At 45.3% G+C, this 24,409-nt stretch overlaps 1 protein-coding gene across 2 annotated transcripts in view; it reads left to right on the top strand.

Annotated features, from left to right (window-relative positions):
* LCLAT1 (lysocardiolipin acyltransferase 1) overlaps positions 1-24,409 on the top strand; it is a 91,134-nt gene that overhangs the window by 14,951 nt on the left and 51,774 nt on the right. For both annotated transcript variants that reach the window (XM_066595119.1, XM_066595118.1), the window contains exons 3-4: positions 562-760; positions 14,700-14,846. In XM_066595119.1, coding sequence (XP_066451216.1) covers positions 562-760; positions 14,700-14,846 — 346 coding nt within the window. The remainder of the gene's footprint in view (positions 1-561; positions 761-14,699; positions 14,847-24,409) is intronic.

Below are 24,409 nucleotides of genomic sequence, written 5' to 3' on the forward strand. Positions count from 1 at the left end.
AGTGAGTGCAGCTCTGGAGTATAATACAGGATGTAACTCAGGATCAGTACAGGATAAGTGATGTATGTACACAGTGACTCCACCAGCAGAATAGTGAGTGCAGCTCTGGAGTATAATACAGGATGTAACTCAGGAGCAGTACAGGATAAGTGATGTATGTACACAGTGACTCCACCAGCAGAATAGTGAGTGCAGCTCTGGAGTATAATACAGGATGTAACTCAGGTCTAGTACAGGATAAGTAATGTATGTACACAGTGACTCCACCTGCTGAATCGTGAGTGCAGCTCTGGAGGATAATACAGGATGTAACTCAGGATCAGTACAGGATAAGTAATGTATGTACACAGTGACTCCACCAGCAGAATAGTGAGTGCAGCTCTGGAGTATAATACAGCATGTAACTCAGGATCAGTACTGGATAAGTAATGTTTGTACACAGTGACTCCACCAACAGAATAGTGAGCGCAGCTCTGGAGTATAATACAGGCTGTAACTTAGATCTGTATGTGGTGTCTCTGGAGATGTAAATAACCAGCGCTTTTGTCCCCCATCTTCCAGGCTTTGCTGGAGCTGGTGTTTGGCGCCAAGGTGGTTATAACAGGAGATGGATTCATTCCGGGAGAAAGGAGTGTTATAATCATGAACCATCGGACCCGACTGGACTGGATGTTCTTGTGGAATTGCTTACTAAGATACAGTTACCTCAGGCTGGAAAAAATCTGCCTTAAATCCAGTCTGAAAGCCGTCCCGGGATTTGGTACGTGACGCCTTAGTGTTGTATGTATCACTGATAGGAATGACCTGTTGTCGCTGAGTAGCATCCAGCAGGTCTGTACAGCTGCTCCCACTTCACAGTGTAGATATCTCTACAGATGCAGCAGAGCAGAGTTTGTCATTCAGCAAAACTCAACACCCCATAAAGCTGCTGTTAATGGACCTCCTATTTCTGTTCTGTTTCTCTAATGTGAAAGATCTGCAAATCCAACTGACAGCGGGGTCTGGTGGTGGGATGTGTCATACTGATTGGTGATGTCCCCCCACCAGACCCCGTTATCAGCTCTACACCTGGTGACATCCCCCCACCAGACCCCGTTGTCGGCTCTACACCTGCTGAGATCCCTCTACCAGACCCCATTGTCAGTTCCACACCTGGTGACATCCCCCCACCAGACCCCATTGTCAGCTCTGCACCTGGTGACATCCCCCCGCCAGACCCCGTTGTCGGCTCTACACCTGCTGAGATCCCTCTACCAGACCCCATTGTCAGTTCCACACCTGGTGACATCCCCCCACCAGACCCCGTTGTCAGCTCTACACCTGGTGACATCCCACCACCAGACCCTGTTGTCAGCTCTACACCTGGTGACATCCCTCCCACCAGACCCCGTTGTCAGCTCTACACCTGGTGACATCCCTCCCACCAGACCCTGTTGTCAGCTCTATACCTGGTGACATCCCCCCGCCAGACTCCGTTGTCAGCTCTACACCTGGTGACATCCCTCCCACCAGACCCCGTTGTCAGCTCTACACCTGGTGACATCCCACCACCAGCCCTCATTGTCTCCTCTACACCTGGTGACATCCCCTCGCCAGACCCCGTTGTCAGTTCTACACCTGGTGACATCCCCCCCACCAGACCCCGTTATCAGCTCTACACCTAGGGGCATCCCCCCACCAGACCCTGTTGTCACCTCTACACCTGGTGGCTTCCCCCCACCAGACCCTGTTGTCAGATCTGTACCTGGTGGCATCCCCCCACCAGACCCTGTTGTCAGATCTACACCTGGTGGCATCCCCCCACCAGACCCTGTTGTCAGATCTACACCTGGTGGCATCCCCCCACCAGACCCTGTTGTCAGCTCTACACCTGGTGGCATCCCCCCAGCAGACCCTGTTGTCAGCTCTACAGCTGGTGGCATCCCCCCACCAGACCCTGTTGTCAGCTCTACACCTGGTGACATCCCCCCGCCAGACCTCCTTGTCAGCTCTACACCTGGTGACATCCCCCCCACCAGACCCAGTTATCAGCTCTACACCTAGGGGCATCCCCCCACCAGACCCTGTTGTCACCTCTACACCTGGTGGCATCCCTCCACCAGACCCTGTTGTCACCTCTACACCTGGTGGCATCCCTCCACCAGACCCTGTTGTCACCTCTACACCTGGTGGCATCCCTCCACCAGACCCTGTTGTCACCTCTACACCTGGTGGCATCCCCTCACCAGACCCTGTTGTCAGCTCTACACCTGGTGGCATCCCCTCACCAGACCCTGTTGTCAGCTCTACAGCTGGTGGCATCCCCTCACCAGACCCTGTTGTCAGCTCTACAGCTGGTGGCATCCCCTCACCAGACCCCGTTGTCAGCTCTACACCGGATGACATCCCCCCACCAGACCCCGTTGTCAGCTCTACACCGGATGACATCCCCCCACCAGACCCCGTTGTCAGCTCTACACCGGATGACATCCCCCCACCAGACCCCGTTGTCAGCTCTACACCGGATGACATCCCCCCACCAGACCCCGTTGTCAGCTCTACACCTGGTGACATCCCACTCACCAGACCCCGTTGTCAGCTCTACACCTGGTGACATCCCACTCACCAGACCCCGTTGTCAGCTCTACACCTGGTGACATCCCACTCACCAGACCCCGTTGTCAGCTCTACACCTGGTGACATCCCACCACCAGACCCCGTTGTCAGCTCTACACCTGGTGACATCCCCCCACCAGACCCCGTTGTCAGCTCTACACCGGATGACATCCCCCCACCAGACCCCGTTGTCAGCTCTACACCGGATGACATCCCACCCCCAGACCCCGTTGTCAGCTCTACACCTGGTGACATCCCACCACCACCAGACCCCATTGTCAGCTCTACACCTGGTGACATCCCCCCACCAGACCCCATTGTCAGCTCTACAGCTGGTGACATCTGATGGTTTCTGCACTGTTATCTCCTGTGCCATCCTCTCCTTTATACCTAATGCTACACATCACCAAGATTAGCGGGGGGCCAATACATTTGTCAGCGTTGTGTAGAGTGGGGAGTCGTCCTAGCTAGAGACCACTTTGGTCTGACCCTTGTACCATCTCCTAGTAAAATCCTTTAAAGTGGATGTTCCAAGATAGAATGTTTAGCCCATGTTCCTCAGGATGGGGATAACGTTCTGATCAGCGATGGTCCAACTGTTTAGACCCCCACAGATCCCAAGAATGGTGGTCTTAAATATCCCCAGATTATTGTAACAGTCATGTTGTCTTTTGTATTGCGGAAGCTTAACAGGATGAAATAGCGCTGCATGAAGTGCCATCACCTCCTGTAACATGCCAGATGGCGGACCGAACCCCATTAGAGTCCGTGGGGTCGTTTTGCAACTATCTGGTTCCGTCTTAAGACTGATCCATTCAGCCGGGGGTTAACATTTTCTTGTTCCCCAAATAGAGCAGGAAACCGGAAACCCCAAGTGCCAATGGGAGCGAACCGCTAACCACTTACATGCCGGGGTCAACACTGACCAGGACATCTAAGTGGCTAGCGGCCAGGATCAGAGTTATGTGTAATCCCAGCCATTGCAGTGAGCCCCCGGCTGTTACGGACAGCGTGACGCAGCATTACGCTAAATGACAGGAGCGGTATGACCCCGCCACATAATGGTGTTTATTACGGTCCTAGAGTTACCCGTACGGGTCTTTGTGCTGCTTGCGGTTTCCTCCATCGCTGTACGCGCTTCTCAGGGTTTCTGCATCCGTTATATTTAGTTTTGAGTCTTCGCACGTCCCCAGTTTGTCATCCGCTCGTCTCCCGCCTCCAGAGCGCAGCGCCGTTTGTAATCCATTTAGTCTTAAGTGGAACTCAGGTGACAGATGTGGACAACACAGGATGTGGAGCGCGGACGGCTCTGTTTCCGATCTGGTTATACGGGACACGAGCCAAGAGAAAACTGCCGTTCCTGAAGACACCCGTGTAACACACTCGTGGCCTTAGGAGATCTCCGTACCTCTGCTTACTGTCACTGAATGGGAACAGAGGCTGAAACTAAATCCTGGTTCTGTCACAAGTGGATGGTCTGTGGTAGCACGCCACGCGCCTCGCTCAGCTCTGTTCACACGCGGCCGAAATGCTGCGGATTTTCTACAGTGGATTCTGCCGTGGAATTTTCTGCCCTAAACGGCTCTTCCAGGATTTTGGCATTTTTTCTATTGATGACGTGTGCTCATAATACATCCTCAATAGATGATCTGTGGGGGGTCTCACATTCGGGGTCCCTGCCAATCGGCTGATTTACAACACCCTGCTGTCAGTACAGACCGCGCAGCAAGTAGGTAGCGCCATCCGCACTGCAGCGCCCAGATTGGTAATGCAGGCTCGGCTCCTATACCGTCCAGTTGGCCGCCGCTGCAGTCGTCTCTGTTGATTGCATTGATCTTCCTGGTCAGGCAAGCGCATAGCCGTGCCTTTCACATGGGGCATTCGCGTTGCGCAGATTGTTGAGGGTCGCAGCGGTCTGACCTATAGGGAACAGACATGTTTCCCCTATACTGCAGATGCGGGATTTAAAGGGGTTCTCTGGGACTTTTACTATTGATGACCTGTCCTTGGGAATAGGTCCTTCAATAGTAGATCAGTGGGGGTCCACCACTCAGGATCTGCGCCGATCAGCTGTTTGCCATGACTACCGCCTTCCGCATTGAGAGCAGGCGAGGCGAACAACTGATCGTCGGGGATCCAAAGTGTCTGGCGATCACTGATCAACTATTAATGACCCATCCTATGAATAAGTCGTCGGTAGTAATGTGCCAGCAAACACCGTAAGAATATGTTCACACGGGGCAGAGATGCTGCGGAACCTCGGCAGCTGCAAATTCCTCATAAAATAATGTGTCAAAATCCATGGATTTTGCCCAGGAATCAGCAGCGTGTCGGCAGCTACAGCACTCCGGTGCACCACGCAGCACATCGCGCCTCGCTGCACGTCACCCCGCAGACTAGTGAGCACCGAGCTGCTCGTCGGGTGATTTGGAACTGGCGCCACTTGGTGTACCCTCTGTCCTGGTCGAATTGGTAGGGATTTTAATTCAGATCTGCAACCGGAAGCGTGCAATCTGCATCAAAATCCACTATGTGTGAATGCACTTTTAGAGGGGTTGTCTGCGGGACGGAACTCACTCTTACCAGCTGCAGCGTCATCATGGCTGCCGGCGTCTGTGGAGGCGCAGCGCTTATATTTGCCATCGTCTCTTCTGTATGGCGGCTTCTCCAGTTGACCTTAATTTCACAATAGGCTGCGTCACTAAGGGGTTAAATGGGGAGTTTGATGCCTCAGTGTGTTAAAAGGCCGTTCCCGACTCGTAAAGGGATGGCGTATTAGTAGGGTAGGCCATCACTTTGTGGGCGTTGTCTCTCACCTGTTAGACCCCCACCGGTCCTGAGGACTCGGGGGCCGCAGCGTTGACACGGCACACGGCTGTATCTTCGGGGCTTATGAGCCCATTCACATGGATGACTGGTTTGTCCTATTCTGTGTTCACATGCAGTTTGCAGGGTCCTTGGGGGTCAGCGCATGGACGGGTGATTTGTAACGGAGCTTCTCGGGCACAACTGAACTGGACCTTAGCCTGATTTAACTTTTAACCCTTCACTCTTCTTCCTAGCGCAGTGCTGCTCCTTCTGGCTGTTTAGGGAACTGCAGCACAACTCCCTTCACTTGAACAAAGCTGCGCTGCAGCAGCATCCTAAAGTGATGTTCTATCCTAGAGCTGCAGATCGCCCGAATGCCCACAGACCCTTAATTAGGGGACACCTGCATTAGGGGATTCCTTGGCGTGATCGCTGGTGTCACTGGCTGTGCGCTGCGGACCGTGTTCCCGATCCCACCTCATACCGACTCCACGCTCCCAGGATGTACGTTTACTTCCTTCGGTGCTAAGGGGTTAATGCTCTATATAAAAAGCTCATAGCCGCAGGATGGCGTCACTGAGACACTGGCGTTCTGTTATCACCCTTAGGCTAGCTTCACACGGGCGATCGCCATTTTGCCGTGAAAAAAAATCGCATCTTTGTTCTTGCGATTTTTAGCGGCAGCGTTTTTGGTTTTTTTAAAAAAATTTTTAGAACAATCTCACTCCGCATTGTTGCCGTCTGCATTAAAATTGCGCGTTTTTTAACGTGAAAGTCAACAGGACCGTCTAATGTTAAAATCACATCGCCTCAGGGAAGTCATTGGATTCATAATCTGCTTTTTTTACTGACTCTCGCATCAGGCGAAAATCACGCGATTTTTCTCGCCCGTGTGAAACCCCCCTCAGGGCTCCTTCACACCAGCGCATTTGTGCATGTTTTTGCGTGCAGAACACAGAGAATTTCACGCACTTGAAAAAAAGCGACATTCTCTACTTTTGGGTAGAAGTTTATGGGGGGGGGGGTGCAAATACACGGGCGATACGCAAGGGGGTGTGCAATAAGCCGGAAAAAGAACGCATCTTAAACTTGGGCTAACTAGCCGTTTATATCGGGGCGTGCTTGTGTCCCGCGCACAAAACCCATATCCGCACGCAGAAAGAGTACAGGAAAATACGTACGCAAAAAGACTTGTTCACAGCGCAAACATGTTGAGCACAATTGCGCACACGCTCGTGTGAAGGAGCTTTGGCTGGTTTCCCACAAACCTATGATGGTCACACTTATGTGTCTGCCATACGGATGAGTGTCCCAGCCGAACGAGGGGGTCCTGACCCAAATTCAGGGCGTCGTAAGTTTGTCATATGTGTGTGTGTGTGTATGTGTGTATATATATATATATATATATATATATATATATATATATATACACACATATGCACCCAGAGTTTGTGTTAGGGGGTCTGCGGTCACGCCTGGACGCTCGTTCTCTATATGGATGGATGCATGCATGCGCCTATAATACGTTCGTGTGGAAGCGGCCTCAAAGGAAGCGTGGTAATGACTAGTAAGGACTCCGGCGCTGGGCGTTACATACAGATACAGGGGGCAGAACGTCGGGGGTCCTGTCCCTTTAAGACGCATTCCTCACTCCCTTCTTCTCTCTTGTTTTCTCCGCTCGTTGTTGTGTTTGTTTTGCCAAAATTCCATCAGATTTTCCCCTTTTCCTCCCCAATCTTCGCTCCGTCATCAGCTGGTTCGCATCTGGAACGTATTTTACCTTTAATGGTCAAATGAAGAGTGCCTGAAATCCATGAAAACCCAGAAAGTGACTATATAAGGTAGAGGCTGCGCTGCGAGCTCTGGTCAGTACATCGCTCCTCTAGATGTACCTGCTGCTATCGGCCGACAGACCACCGTCCCCACACACAGGACCCTCGTCGCAGGCAGCTCTCTTTATTTTACGTCACGTGCCGGGGGTTCCTGTTTATATAAATGGAGATTAATCATTAAAAATATGTTTTAGTCTTCAAGATCTCTGCTTGCTGTCAGTGAATAGAAACATTCTTGTCTGAATTCAGAGGCTGATGGCCTTTGGCCTCATATCCACGGGCGCGCACTGTTTCCACCCTGCTGGTTTTCTCCGTCCACGGCCGGATCTTCTTTCTTCTGCACTGTGGATGCGCTCGGTGCGGCGCACACATGCGTTATCCTTTTTTTTTTAAACCCTGCACGCTTTAAATTGTTTTGTGCACGCTAATGCATCCCTATCGGCGGCTTGATTTGTGGATCTCCAGCACGCATTCCGCAAATTAAATCTGCCTGTGGACGTTGAGCCTTCATGATCATGGGCTGATGACACCGCTTCAGGGCTCATTGCACTACACAGCTCTGATTGCTGGGGGTCCAATCACTGGGCCTACGCAGACGGGCGCACCCGGACGCTCCATGTGAATGAAGCAGTGCTGCACATGCTCCACCGCCGCTCCATTCACTTCTAGAGGATAGAGTGAGATTGCTGAGTGCATTTATCTCCCCAGTGAATGGAGCGCTGGTCTCAGGATCCCCCCAGTGGGCGGACCCCCAGCGATAAGACCTTTATTCCCTGTCCTGTGGATAGATATAATACATATCATTGCAAAACCACTTTAATAGTTGTAGAAAGAAATAAATATTCAGCAACTTTTCCATATACCTCCTATTTAATTTCTCACCATTTTCAAGATCTCTGCTGGCTGGCAGTGAATTTTTGTTTAGATCTTGACACAGAAACCCCTGTAGAGATCTGGGGGGTGCGGGAGGGGGGGTCATAGGAAGAAATCCACACTGGCAGAATATGATGTGGATTTCCAGCTCTGGCAGGAGTCCGCAGGTCTAAGCGAGGCCGCGGACGCCATCAGCCAGACCGCCGACTCCTTCATGTACGACTCGTGTTCAAGTGATACATTTACTGTACTGAAATGGTAACAACACGGTTTTCCTCCCCATAATGATGATGATCCAGCTATTCAGATAGAACATAAAATATATTTATTGGGATACAAGACAGAACTGAGCTGTAATTATCCGGAACGCGACGTCTTTACTGACGGGACGTTTCAGAACTTCCCTGAATTCCTATCAAAGGAAATATGCACCAAATTCTGCATGTAATTAATGACTGTATTTCTGGGACTAGAAGGCGCCGCAGGTCTAGACAGCCAGAAACAATGCTTCATACCCATTGTAACGTCTCTGGGGGTCTAAAAAAGTGGGGAGGGGGGCTGCTGACATTCAAGGGAACCCGTCCCCGCAGCACCGGAAACTACAACGAGCTGACACTTACATGGGCTGTGGGGCGCAGATGCCGGACAGGTCGTCCCAGCGATAGTCGCTCATGTGCTTTTACACGGGAATGATCATCGCTAGTGATTGGAGGCGGAGTGAACCGGAGATCGTTCCGGCCCGCCCACCTCGGTTCATAGTAAACAAGCAGCTCTAATGCATGCTTTCATGCAGGAGGACAATTTTTCAGATTCTTGCTGATCGCAGGAATCTGAATGGCTTCTCAGTCCGTGTAAAATGGCTCTAATACATGGATGAGCCATTCTTTGTTAGCTGCTCTTCGATCAAGCCAAAAATTGGGAGAAGGCTTTGGACGTGGACCCGCCCACTTGCCTTGCCAGGCCCTATGTACATTTTTTTCCCCTTACTATCCTGGTATATGTACCGTCAAAAAATAAAGCAACTTTTTAAAATCCGTTTTGATTAAAAAAATCTTCCGTTTTGTGCATACAGACATTCTGCAGACCTGTGTGTCTCCATGGTTACAGACTACAAACAAACCCTGTGTAGTCTGATCCCGCAGTCAAGTTTTACCCGACTCCTCCGATCCCAAGAATTTGGATAAGAGTTAGCAGATGGAAGTGGAGTATATCTGCACATCAGATACAGGAGTTATCACCTAGACTTGTTCCACTGACCACTTCCCCCACAAACAAGATAAGGCCCAATGTCCATGGGTGCCTGAGTTTTCCTGCCGTCGGCGTCCGCGTGGATCTCTTCACTTCCGGGTTCGCTGTACTGTGCGTGGCACTCGCGGCTCGCCGTCAGACATGCACAGTACAGTTTGTTTTTTTTTAAATCTCCTGCTTTCCCGTAGATCCGCAGCCCGTCCGCAGTGCCAGCTGCGAGTGTGCCGCTGATCGGACCACTTCCATTGACTTCAATGCAGGCCATCTGTGCGGGAACAGATTGGAGCATGCTGCGATTTCTTTTCTTCCCAAAGTGTCTGCAGAACAAATCCGCAAGCTTTAATCCATTTGCGGACGCCCGTGTTTTTCTATGGGCGGCTTCATTTACGCATCTCCCACGCGGGTTCCGCAGATCAAGCCTGCCCGTGGACATTGAGCCTAAGTGTATATTCCTATAGAGGAAGGAGACAACTGCGCATTCATAGGGTCCGCATACATGAAACAATATTGGGAACCATGACCTCTTTGACTAAACCTGAGCTGGTGACCACATATGATAATATCTAGTCGAATCCGCCAATTTTCTGTCTGCTTCTCCTCGTACCACAGATGAGCAAAAGGAGGTTTCAGCTTGGCCTGTATGCGCTCCCTCTCCCCCTCTCCCCCTTTCCCCGGGGTCGAACACGATTTGATGCTCGTCGAGTAACGAGCAGCATCGAGTATGCTAATACTCAAACGAGCATCAAGCTCGCCGGATTATGTTCGCTCAACTCTATTTATAACTTTTTTTTTGGCTCTATTATTTCTTCCATATGCTGGGCTGACCGGGAATTCTTGTAGCTGCTTGTACTACATCCGAGTACTGAAGCCGTGTTCAGACATTGCATCTGAATAAGACTGAGTCCACTGCAGCTTCTTATCGTATAAGCCATATGTACTTTATGAGATAGAGAGCGTTTGCATGTCCGAAGGTGGTTTGTGAATAAGTTGATGAGAATTAGGTAAAAACGGTTATTGCTCAATACTTTAGTAGAGGAAGGAAATGTCAACTTCTCTAAAAGCATTTTTTTACGTTTCTGAAGCAATTAGACATTTTAATGACAAAATAAGTAGAATATTTTACTACAACAGCAAAAGCTACATAATACTGCCCCCTATGTACAAGAATATAACTACTATAATACTGCCCCCTATGTACAAGAATATAACTACTATAATACTGCCCCCTATGTACAAGAATATAACTACTATAATACTGCCCCCTATGTACAAGAATATAACTACTATAATACTGCCCCCTATGTACAAGACTATAACTACTATAATACTGCCCCCTATGTACAAGAATATAACTACTATAATACTGCTCCTATGTACAAGAATACAACTACTATAATACTGCCCCCTATGTACAAGAATATAACTACTATAATACTGCCCCTATGTACAAGAATATAACTACTATAATACTGCCCCCTATGTACAAGAATATAGCTACTATAATACTGCCTCCTATGTACAAGAATATAACTACTATAATACTGCCTCCTATGTACAAGAATATAACTACTATAATACTGCCCCCCGTGTCCAAGAATATAACTACTATAATACTGCCCCCTATGTACAAGAATATAACTACTATAATACTGCCCCCTATGTACAAGAATATAACTACTATAATACTGCCCCCTATGTACAAGAATATAACTACTATAATACTGCCCCCTATGTACAAGAATATAACTACTATAATACTGCCTCCTATGTACAAGAATATAACTACTATAATACTGCCCCTATGTACAAGAATATAACTACTATAATACTGCCCCCTATGTACAAGAATATAACTACTATAATACTGCCCCCTATGTACAAGGATATAACTACTATAATACTGCCCCCTATGTACAAGAATATAACTGCTATAATACTGCCCCTATGTACAAGAATATAACTACTATAATACTGCCGCCTATGTACAAGGATATAACTACTATAATACTGCTCCCTATGTACAAGAATATAACTACTATAATACTGCTCCCTATGTACAAGAATATAACTACTATAATACTGCCGCCTATGTACAAGAATATAACTACTATAATAGTGCTCCATATGAACAAGAATATAACTACTATAATACTGCCCCCCATGTACAAGAAAATAACTACTATAATACTGCCGCCTATGTACACGAATACAACTACTATAATACTGCTCCCTATGTACAAGAATATAACTACTATAATACTGCCCTCTATGTACAAGAATATAACTACTATAATACTGCCCTCTATGTACAAGAATATAACTACTATAATACTGCCTCCTATGTACAAGAATATAACTACTATAATACTGCCCCCTATGTACAAGAATATAACTACTATAATACTGCCCTCTATGTACAAGAATATAACTACTATAATACTGCCTCCTATGTACAAGAATATAACTACTATAATACTGCCTCCTATGTACAAGAATATAACTACTATAATACTGCCTCCTATGTACAAGAATATAACTACTATAATACTGCTCCCTATGTACAAGAATATAACTACTATAATACTGCCCTCTATGTACAAGAATATAACTACTATAATACTGCCCCCTATGTACAAGAATATAACTACTATAATACTGCCCCTATGTACAAGAATATAACTACTATAATACTGCCCCCTATGTACAAGAATATAACTACTATAATACTGCCGCCTATGTACACGAATACAACTACTATAATACTGCCCCCTATGTACAAGAATATAACTACTATAATACTGCCCCCTATGTACAAGAATATAACTACTATAATACTGCCTCCTATGTACAAGAATATAACTACTATAATACTGCCTCCTATGTACAAGAATATAACTACTATAATACTGCCCCCTATGTACAAGAATATAACTACTATAATACTGCTCCCTATGTACAAGAATATAACTACTATAATACTGCCCTCTATGTACAAGAATATAACTACTATAATACTGCCCCCTATGTACAAGAATATAACTACTATAATACTGCCCCTATGTACAAGAATATAACTACTATAATACTGCCCCCTATGTACAAGAATATAACTACTATAATACTGCCGCCTATGTACACGAATACAACTACTATAATACTGCCCCCTATGTACAAGAATATAACTACTATAATACTGCTCCCTATGTACAAGAATATAACTACTATAATACTGCCTCCTATGTACAAGAATATAACTACTATAATACTGCTCCTATGTACAAGAATATAACTACTATAATACCGCCCCCTATGTACAAGAATATAACTACTACAATACTGCCCCCTATGGACAAGAATATAACTACTATAATTCTGCCCCCTATGTACAAGAATATAACTACTATAATACTGCCTCCTATGTACAAGAATATAACTACTATAATACTGCCCCCTATGTACAAGAATATAACTACTATAATACTGCCCCCTATGTACAAGAATATAACTGCTATAATACTGCCTCCTATGTACAAGAATATAACTACTATAATTCTGCCCCCTATGTACAAGAATATAACGACTATAATACTGCTCATATGTACAAGAATAGAACTACTATAATACTGCCTCCTATGTACAAGAATATAACTACTATAATACTGCCCCCTATGTACAAGAATATAACTACTATAATACTGCCCCCTATGTACAAGAATATAACTGCTATAATACTGCCTCCTATGTACAAGAATATAACTACTATAATACTGCCCCCTATGTACAAGAATATAACTACTATAATACTGCCTCCTATGTACAAGAATATAACTACTATAATACTGCTCCTATGTACAAGAATATAACTACTATAATACCGCCCCCTATGTACAAGAATATAACTACTACAATACTGCCCCCTATGGACAAGAATATAACTACTATAATTCTGCCCCCTATGTACAAGAATATAACTACTATAATACTGCCCCTATGTACAAGACTATAACTACTATAATACTGCCTCCTATGTACAAGAATATAACTACTATAATACTGCCCCCTATGTACAAGAATATAACTACTATAATACTGCTCCCTATGTACAAGAATATAACTACTATAATACTGCCCCCTATGTACAAGAATATAACTACTATAATACTGCCCCCTATGTACAAGAATATAACTACTATAATACTGCCCCCTATGTACAAGAATATAACTACTATAATACTGCCTCCTATGTACAAGAATATAACTACTGTAATACTGCTCCTATGTACAAGAATATAACTACTATAATACTGCCCTCTATGTACAAGAATATAACGACTATAATACTGCCCATATGTACAAGAATATAACTACTATAATACTGCCCCCTATGTACAAGAATATAACTACTATAATACTGCCCCCTATGTACAAGAATATAACTACTATAATACTGCCTCCTATGTACAAGAATATAACTACTATAATACTGCCTCCTATGTACTAGAATATAACTACTATAATACTGCCTCCTATGTACTAGAATATAACTACTATAATACTGCCTCCTATGTACAAGAATATAACTACTATAATACTGCCCCTATGTACAAGAATATAACTACTATAATACTGCCTCCTATGTACAAGAATATAACTACTATAATACTGCCTCCTATGTACTAGAATATAACTACTATAATACTGCCTCCTATGTGCAAGAATATAACTACTATAATACTGCCCCCTATATACAAGAATATAACTACTATAATACTGCCCCCTATGTACAAGAATATAACTACTATAATACTGCCTCCTATGTACTAGAATATAACTACTATAATACTGCCTCCTATGTACTAGAATATAACTACTATAATACTGCCTCCTATGTACAAGAATATAACTACTATAATACTGCCCCCTATGTACAAGAATATAACTGCTATAATACTGCTCCTATGTACTAGAATATAACTACTATAATACTGCTCCTATGTACAAGAATATAACTACTATAATACTGCCACCTATGTACAAGAATATAACTACTATAATACTGCTCCCTATGTACAAGAATATAACTACTATAATACTGCCCCCTATGTACAAGAATATAACTACTATAATACTGCCCCCTATGTACAAGAATATAGCTACTATAATCAGTAATGTATGTGACATGTAATGATTTCGGGGCATACAGAAGATCAGTATATTTACAGCACCTCCCAGCTGATAGCAGAGAACAATAGATTGTACTGTACTATATATGAAGAGCAGGTAGAGTGCGGGTGTTTTTGCCCAGACTGCCGCTGACTCCGTCTTGTCTTTGTCCCCTTGCAGGTTGGGCCATGCAGGTCGCCGCCTTCATCTTTATTCGCAGGAAGTGGGAGGAAGATAAGAGTCATTTTGAAGCCATGCTGGATTATTTCTGCGACATTAAAGAACCTCTTCAACTTCTGATCTTTCCGGAGGGAACCGACCTGACAGGTTAGTAAAGCTGCGAATCGGGAGCCGCTGCGTCATTCGTGTGAGAGACTCTCGGTGAGCGCAGCTTAGATATCTCGCAGAGTGCGGGCCCTGCAAACAGCTCGTATCTCAGCTTCCTGGTCCGGATCAGAGTGACGCAGGAGTTGGGGGTGAAGTGCCGTTGCATCTGAGGTTTTATTCTATCGTCTGACTTGTTATATAGACATATTAAAGCATTGGAACTATAAGTCCCATCATCCCCCAAACGAGGCGACAAGTGCTCTGTACTTCGTTAAATGCGTTCGATTAATTTCTTGGCAAACTTGTGAAAGGTCTTTTCAATTTTTAATTTTGTGGAAAAAAAATGTTCTATTAACTTGCTTCTGCTTGATTACTTCTACACTGCAGTACCTCATTGCAGTTTTAATGTTAGTCTATTAAGCCCTGAGGTCTTGAACCCATGGCAACCCTAGAAGCCTTCAGTATGCCCAGGAGTGGCATAGCAGCTCTCCACAATTGCAACACGGAGGGGACATTTTCAGGTCTCCCCAGGGATGTTTGATTGGGTTCGGGACTCTGGCCGGGCCACCCGAGAACATTCACAGAGTTGTCCCTACGCCCCTCCTGTGTTGTCTTGGCCGAGGTCATGGGGTCATTGTCTTGTCGGAAGGTGACCCTTCTGCCCGGTCTGAGGTCCCTTGCGCTCTGCATCAAGTCTTCAGTATCTGTGTACTTTGCTCCATTCGGCTTTCCATCCCCCCTGACCGGTCTCTTCCCCCCCCACCCCCAGCATTATGCTCCACCTCCAGGCTTCACAATAGAGATGGTATTGGGCAGGCGATGAGCGGTGCCTGGTTTCCTTCAGACAGAATGCTTAAAAGGCCAAAAAGTTCCATCTTGATGTCATTAGAGCAGAGAATCTTGTTGTTCGCAGTCTGAGGGCCTTTCGGTGATTTTTGGTAACTCCAGGCGGCTTCTATGTGTCTTACTGAGGAGGCTTTTTTTCTGGCCCCTCTGCCATAAAGCCCGGATTGCCGGAGGCTGCAGTGATGGTCGACCTTCTGGAAGTTTCTCCCTTCTGCACACAGAACTTTGGAGCTCAGCCAGAGTGACCATTGGTTTCTTGGTCTTCTCTTTCCTCAAGGCCCTTCTCCCCCTGAGTTTTGGGGTCGGCGGTTCTAGGAAGAGTCCTGGTTGTTGTTCTTCCATGTAAGTATTATGGGGGCCGCTGGGCTCTTGGGAACTTTCAGGGCAGCAGAAATGTTTTTGCAGCTTCCCCAGATCTGCGCCTCCACACAATCCTGTATCTGAGCTCTACAGGCAGTTCTGTCCTCCTCATGGTTTTGGCTCTGATATGCATTGTGAGCTGTGAGACCTTATATAGATGGGGGGTCTGTTACTTCCAATCAGCTGAACTTACCGCAGGTGACTCCAATCAAGGTGTAGAAACATCTCCGAGATGATCAAGAGAAATGGGAGCCTCCGAGCTAAATGTCAGGTGTCCTACCCAAGGGTGGGAATACTTATGTCAATGCCAAATGTTAGTCTTTCATTAAAAAAAATATATATATATATATATATTGATTTCTACCCTTTTGTTGTCACTTTGTCATAATGGGGAACTGAGTGTAGAATGACGGGGAAACACATGGCCAATGTAACAAAGTGAAGGGGTCTGAAGACTTCCCGGCCCCCTGTAAATGTCCTCTCGTTATGTATCACACCTTTATTATCATATATCCCATATGACGTACGTGCCAGAACAGTCGGCCCTCCGCCAGTGGCGCAGCCGGCCGCGGTTGGATGAGATACATTGGTGTCACATGGTCGGTGTAGTTACATTGTATCGAGCAGGTGACTGGTGGAGTAAGCGGTGAGCAGAGGAGACGTGCCGGGATTCTCTCCTTACTCGCCCAAGACCATTTGCGTAAGTGACCACTAATCTATAATGCCGCTCGTTGAGAGGGAAGGAGGATGTTTTTGCTCAGGACGGGGGAGGGGAAGATTATCTCGCAGGCTTTTACGTAGTTTCACCGGATTAAGCCTTTACCTGTCTCCCAGAATTAGCAAGCAGACGACACGCCGACGCAAATAAAGGCATATTAATAGAAGCCTTATCCCAGGTGTCATCCTTTCCCTCCGGGGATTGTGGGGCCATATTTATCGCACCCGTGACGCACCGTGTTGTGCTGCCGCAGCAGATCTGCCCGCCGCCTGATCGCATATTACCGCTTGTGTGTCATGTATTTATAGATGGGTAATATGGAAGAAAGTGTCCCGGTATTCTTTATAATGGCCACTATTATATGCAGTAGTATACGGAGCGACGCTATGCCTTATTGCCAGTTTGGACGTAACCCAGTCGCCATGGTGACCAGAGTCAGGGGGTCTGCTCCCTGCCCCGCTTCCATTCTGTAGCTGACTACTTCCTCTCTATGCCAGTTACACGGCGCTGGATATTGTATCTGACATTGTCGCACACAGTCCCTACTGGCGTTCACGGACCGCTACTGCCGGGCGGAGAAGGTGCGCGGCGTCAGTTGTCCTGCGTCATTCTCTGTTACTAGCCGCAAGGACTCGGGGCTCATTTACACGAGCATACGCAGCGTATTCACGGACCCAAACTTGCCGACTCCCTACGTATTTTGGGTGTTTGCAGTTTGGGTCCGTGGATATGCTGCGTATTCCCTGCGTATCTGGACCTGCTTGTGCCTTTTTGCGTGTGTATCCTCTGCGTTTTTCACATGCGCCATTGAATTCATGCATAACTCCCCAGTCAGTACGAATGTATCAGGCATATTTGCACAGTCCCATTGACTTCAAGGGGCTGCTCCGGTCAGTAATACGGACCATAGTAGGGCATGTTAATGAGGATTCAGCGCTCCGTAATGCAGTGTGCAGATATGCCCATGTGACATCGCAGCTCGCTGTGTACGGCGCTGCAGACCGATAAGAGTGTCCATGTGACCCCAGTCCACCAACGAAAGTGCATCCAATGGAGATCAAAACTGCGGCATGGAGTAATGGAAGAAGACGCCCGGTTCAATGAATCAGATTTCATCATGTGGGCGGCCGGGTGCGTCACTGACCAGGGAAGAGGATGGCACCAGACTGGGGAGAGGACAAGCCGGTGGGGCAGTGCCACGGGCAACATTCTGCTGGGTACTTGGGTCGTGGCATCATGTGATGTGACGCGTACCACCTACCTACCTAACCTTGTACAGACAAGTCCCCCTTCATGGCAGTGGGGTTCCCTGTCGGCAGGTAATGTGCCCGGGCATCCTGCAGGAACATCACAATGAGCTTCGAGGTTCTGACTTCTCCACATTCCTCAATCTCAATCCGACAGAGAGAACCAAGGCCGATCCACAGAGGAGCTTGCGGGACCCTTCTGGAGGGGGCGGAGTTGGTTATAAAATTCAAAATGTTTAATTAAGAGTACATTAAACAGCACCATTAAAAAAATACAACTCGACCCGCAAAAAACAGCGAGCCCCCCGACAAAGACGGCGATGGAGAACTAAAGGGGGGAGGAAAAAACGAAAATGGAAAAAAAAGGGCCGCACCATTAAGGGGTTAAATTCTGGTGTGAACTCTGACAGCAGCCTACAAATGCTTCAATCTGCCCTCCAATGAGATTGTGAGATGCCATTCGGTTGTCATAGCAGCCCGGGGCCTTCAGAAAGCCCCCAGGGCTGTCATGACTGGTAGTATGTCAAGGTGTGCCCATGGCATGTGCGATGGACTGCTAGTCAGAAGTCTGCCCCCCCTGGGGGGGTTAAGCCGTTACATAGGTTGTCCAGGATTAGAAAAACATGGCTGTTTTCTTCCAACAACAGCGCCATTCCGGTCCACAGGTCACGTGTGGTATTAAATCTCAACCCCATTCACTTCAGTAGAGCTGAGCTGCAGTACCAGATACAACCAGTAGACGGGTGTGGCGCAAGTTTTGGAAGGAAGTAACCATGCGCTTCTAAACCTGGAACCCTTTATGGAGGCCATAGTGCGCAGCGTTTGAGTTTTACCCATAATATTTCTTCAAAAACTTCTTTCCCGCTTCTGCTATTTTTTGGATCTTTGTACCCCGGACGGCCCAGATGCTTCTCCTCATGTTTTATGCGGTCCTTCCAAGTGGAATGTCTAGGAAGCATCTCGGGTTAGAAGCTTCTCGTCTCGTGTCTTTATCATCCACTTCAAAGGAGGGAAGTTTTTCTAAAGCTCCGTCAAGCGAATTTGTATCTTCTTCCATCTCTCATGTCCGTCCAAGACAAACTCTGAGAAGATGAAATGTGTGTTTGTTTAAGGCTACTGCCCAGACGTCCTCCTTCCAACAAGACTTCCAGATTTCCTTCGTACACATGATTTCGGAGGATGACAACAAGACCTCTCACCGGTCACACGTTTACTGGCCAGCTGGCGCCTGCTCACAGAACGCCAAACTGTACATCTTGTCCCAAAAGGTGGGGGCGGCGGAACAGAAATACGGAGAGAAGGAGATTGTCTGGTGACAGCAGGGATGTTGGGCTGATGAACACTGCTGATTAATGGTGACCCAGCGAGGAAGAACGAGATTGGCGGGAGGAGAAGAAACATCCGAAAGGCGTCATCCTGTGAATGTCTGCACTTATGTAAAGATGACAAGTTACTAATACTGTCCAGAGGTGCACTAGAGATTACATGTAATGGCGTCACAATCTATGAGAACGGAGGCAGCACTATAATAGTTATATTCTTGTACATAGGGGGCAGTATTATAGTAGTTATATTCTTGTACATAGGGGGCAGTATTATAGTAGTTATATTCTTGTACATAAGGGGCAGTATTATAGTAGTAATATTCTTGTACATAGGGGGCAGTATTATAGTAGTTATATTCTTGTACATAGGAGGCAGTATTATAGTAGTTATATTCTTGTACATAGGAGCAGTATTATAGTAGTTATATTCTTGTACATAGGGGGCAGTATTATAGTAGTTATATTCTTGTACATAGTGGGCAGTATTATAGTAGTTATATTCTTGTACATAGGGGGCAGTATTATAGTAGTTATATTCTTGTACATAGGGGGCAGTATTATAGTAGTTATATTCTTGTACATAGTGGGCAGTATTATAGTAGTTATATTCTTGTACATAGGAGGCAGTATTATAGTAGTTATATTCTTGTACATAGGAGCCAGTATTATAGTAGTTATATTCTTGTACACAGGGGGCAGTATTATAGTAGTTATATTCTTGTACATAGGAGGCAGTATTATAGTAGTTATATTCTTGTACATAGGAGCCAGTATTATAGTAGTTATATTCTTGTACACAGGGGGCAGTATTACAGTAGTTATATTCTTGTACATAGGAGCAGTATTATAGTAGTTATATTCTTGTACACAGGGGGCAGTATTATAGTAGTTATATTCTTGTACATAGTGGGCAGTATTATAGTAGTTATATTCTTGTACATAGGGGGCAGTATTATAGTAGTTATATTCTTGTACATAGGAGGCAGTATTATAGTAGTTATATTCTTGTACATAGGGGGCAGTATTATAGTAGTTATATTCTTGTACATAGGAGGCAGTATTATAGTAGTTATATTCTTGTACATAGGAGCAGTATTATAGTAGTTATATTCGTGTACATAGGAGCAGTATTATAGTAGTTATATTCTTGTACATAGGGGGCAGTATTATAGCAGTTATATTCTTGTACGTAGGGAGCAGTATTATAGGAGTTATATTCTTGTACATAGGGGGGCAGTATTATAGTAGTTATATTCTTGTACGTAGGGAGCAGTATTATAGGAGTTATATTCTTGTACATAGGGAGCAGTATTATAGTAGTTATATTCTTGTACATAGGGAGCAGTATTATAGTAGTTATATTCTTGTACATAGGGAGCAGTATTATAGTAGTTATATTCTTGTACATAGGGGGGCAGTATTATAGTAGTTATATTCTTGTACATAGGAGGCAGTATTATAGTAGTTATATTCTTGTACATAGGAGCAGTATTATAGTAGTTATATTCTTGTACATAGGGGGTACTATTATAGTAGGTATATTCTTATACATAGGAGGCAGTATTATAGTAGTTATATTCTTGTACATAGGGGGCAGTATTATAGTAGTTATATTCTTGTACATAGGGGGGCAGTATTATAGTAGTCATATTCTTGTACATAGGAGGCAGTATTATAGTAGTTATATTCTTGTACATAAAGGGCAGTATTATAGTAGTTATATTCTTGTACATAGGGGGCAGTATTATAGTAGTTATATTCTTGTACATAGGGGCAGTATTATAGTAGGTATATTCATGTACATAGGAGGCAGTATTATAGCAGTTATATTCTTGTACATAGGGGGCAGTATTATAGCAGTTATATTCTTGTACATAGGGGGCAGTATTATAGTAATTATATTCTTGTACATAGGGGGCAGTATTATAGTAGTTATATTCTTGTACATAGGGGCAGTATTATAGTAGTTATATTCTTGTACATAGGGGGCAGTATTATAGTAGTTATATTCCTGTACATAGTAATGGTATTATATTAGGTACTTTGGACAATGACAGCTCAGCGATATATTTAGGACATCCTGCAGCCACATGTGTTCCTCTCAGGGCGGCTTCCAAGAAGCAGCAGGATTATGCTCGGCCTCACACACAAGGGGGTCACAGGAGCCCCCACAAGATTGTCACACTTGCATGGTCGCCCGGTCATCAGGTTTATAGCCAATATAATGTGTACCGGACCACCTGGGATGCCAGCTTACACAGTTTATGAGTTTACACGATCTAAAGGCTCAGTTATAGTAAATGTGGAGCGATATGCTACAGGATACCATATAGAACCTGTATGCATCCATGCCCGCCCGTATCACATCTTGTATCCAAGCTAGAGGCTCTACAACAGGGTACTAGATCTTTAATGCCCACCCGTATCACATCTGGTATCCAAGCCAGAAATGGTACAACAGGGTACTAGAGTCTCCATTCCTTTCTGTATCGCATCTTCTAGCCAAGTTAGAAGTGGTACAAAACGGTCTTAGAGCCTCCATGCCCCCCATATCACATCTTGTATCCAAGCTAGAGGCAGTACAACAGGGTACTAGAGCCTCCATGCCTGCCTGTATCACATCTTGTATCCAAGCTAGAGGCGGTACAACAGGGTACTAGAGCCTCCATGCCTGCCCGTATCGCATCTTGTATCCAAGCTAGAGGCAGTACAACAGGGTACTAGAGCCTCCATGCCTGCCCATATCACATCTTGTATCCAAGCTAGAGGCAGTACAACAGGGTATTGGAGCTCCATGCCCACCGTGTCACATCTTGCATCCAAGCTAGAGGAGACCTACCAGGGTACTAGGGGAGGGATGTGTCTGACGAGTGTGTGTGTGTGTATATATATATATATATATATATATATATGTATATATGTATGTATGTATGTATGTGTATATATATATATATATACACTTACACACTCACTCCTTCTAGGGGTTTTATAGTTTTTGACAATCGGTGTAATTGCCGCTCTTTTACTCCTACAGTTCAGAATGTTTTTGCTCCATCTGATTTATTGACGATGGCCTCTTTTTTTTTTTTTTCTTCTTTTTTTTTGAGTAAAGTTTGCATGAAGCCCTCCGCAGCGCCCCCTGTGACGGGTTTACTCAAAATCAATTTTCCTGGAATACTTGAGCTGCAGATCCATTAACATGCGGCCAGATCTTGAACCACGCGGCACTTATCTATTTGCAGGCGGGTCATTGTGTGCAGAATGGGTTTTTGACATGAGGACAGAACGGCGTGTACCGCGCCAGACTGCTCTTACATCTACCTAAATGACCGTACTTTAATGTCGAGTGAATGAGAAGTTGAGCGTCTGAGTCTGCGGAGCTGGAAGTGAGCGCCATCCGCCACCGTGCTGGATGCATACCATTATGGGTATAAAAAGGAATTTCTGTTCTCGGTTCTTTATGTGCGGGAAGCGACTGGAGAGATCTGTAGCAGACTTACCACATAGGGAAGCAGATATTTTGTTCGAAATCAAAATACAAACGAAAATATTAAAGTGTTTGTCCGGTTGTAAACTATTGATAAGGCCATCAATGGTCGATTAGCAGGATTCTCACCCCCCCCCCCTTGTTACTCACCCCCGATGAGCTGATTGCTGTGCCAGTGCATTCAATACACTTAAGCTTATGATTGTAGGACATAGACAGCTCTGTTACCACTGCAGTGGCCAGGCCTGGTATTACAGGCAAAGTTTCCATTGAAATGAATGGCTTGTAATACCAATCCCAGCCACTGCAATGGGATGGGAGCTGTCTGCTTCCTGCACTGGTTCAGTTAGCAGCAGGTTGGTGGGGATCTGCAGGGCTGCACCCTCACCAGTTTTCTATTGTTTTCCTAGCCAAAGGATGGGCTATCGATAAATTAGAACTAGACATCTATAGGACCCCATAATAAGGTAATAAAGTGAAGTATATTTATAACACACCCCCCACCCCCTCAAAAATCCTGGCAAGAGAGCGTTATAAAGTTGCCTGACTTTCTAGCGACACGAGTGCGATATTGTGTCGTTCGTGTGAAATAGGCCTAACTGTAATGTGGTGTGTTTGGCCCCTGGCATGCCACCCAACATTTTTCTGAGATTTTGTATTGGATGCACTAGAGCCTTCAATATAGATGTGCACAAATCCCTATTTTATACTGACCCTGAGTTACATCTTGTATCACACCCCAGAGCTGCACTCACTATTCTGCTGGTGGTGGAGTCACTGTGTACATACATTACTTATCCTGTACTGATCCTGAGTTACATCCTGTATTATACTCCAGAGCTGCACTCACTATTCTGCTGGTGAAGTCACTGTGTACATACATTACTTATCCTGTACTGATCCTGAGTTACATCCTGTATTATACTCCAGAGCTGCACTCACTATTCTGCTGGTGGAGTCACTGTGTACATACATTACTTATCCTGTACTGATCCTGAGTTACATCCTGTATTATACTCCAGAGCTGCACTCACTATTCTGCTGGTGGAGTCACTGTGTACATACATTACTTATCCTGTACTGCTCCTGAGTTACATCTTGTATCACACTCCAGAGCTGCACTCACTATTCTGCTGGTAGTGGAGTCACCGTGTACATACATTACTTATCCTGTACTGATCCTGAGTTACATCCTGTATTATACTCCAGAGCTGCACTCACTATTCTGCTGGTGGGGTCACTGTGTACATACATTACTTATCCTGTACTGCTCCTGAGTTACACCCTGTATTATACTTCAGAGCTGCACTCACTATTCAGCTGGTGGAGTCACTGTGTACATACATTACTTATCTTGTATTGATCCGGAGTTACATCGTGTACTATACTCTAGAGCTGTTTTCTCTATTCTGCTGGTGGAGTCACTGTGTACGTACATTACTTATCCTGTACTGATCCTGAGTTACATCCTGTATTATACTCCAGAGCTGCACTCACTATTCTGCTGGTGAGGTCACTGTGTACATACATTACTTATCCTGTACTACTCCTGTATTATACTCCAGAGCTGCACTTACTAT

This window comes from Eleutherodactylus coqui, chromosome 3 (genome assembly GCF_035609145.1).
Source record: "Eleutherodactylus coqui strain aEleCoq1 chromosome 3, aEleCoq1.hap1, whole genome shotgun sequence".
NCBI lineage: Eukaryota > Metazoa > Chordata > Amphibia > Anura > Eleutherodactylidae > Eleutherodactylus > Eleutherodactylus coqui.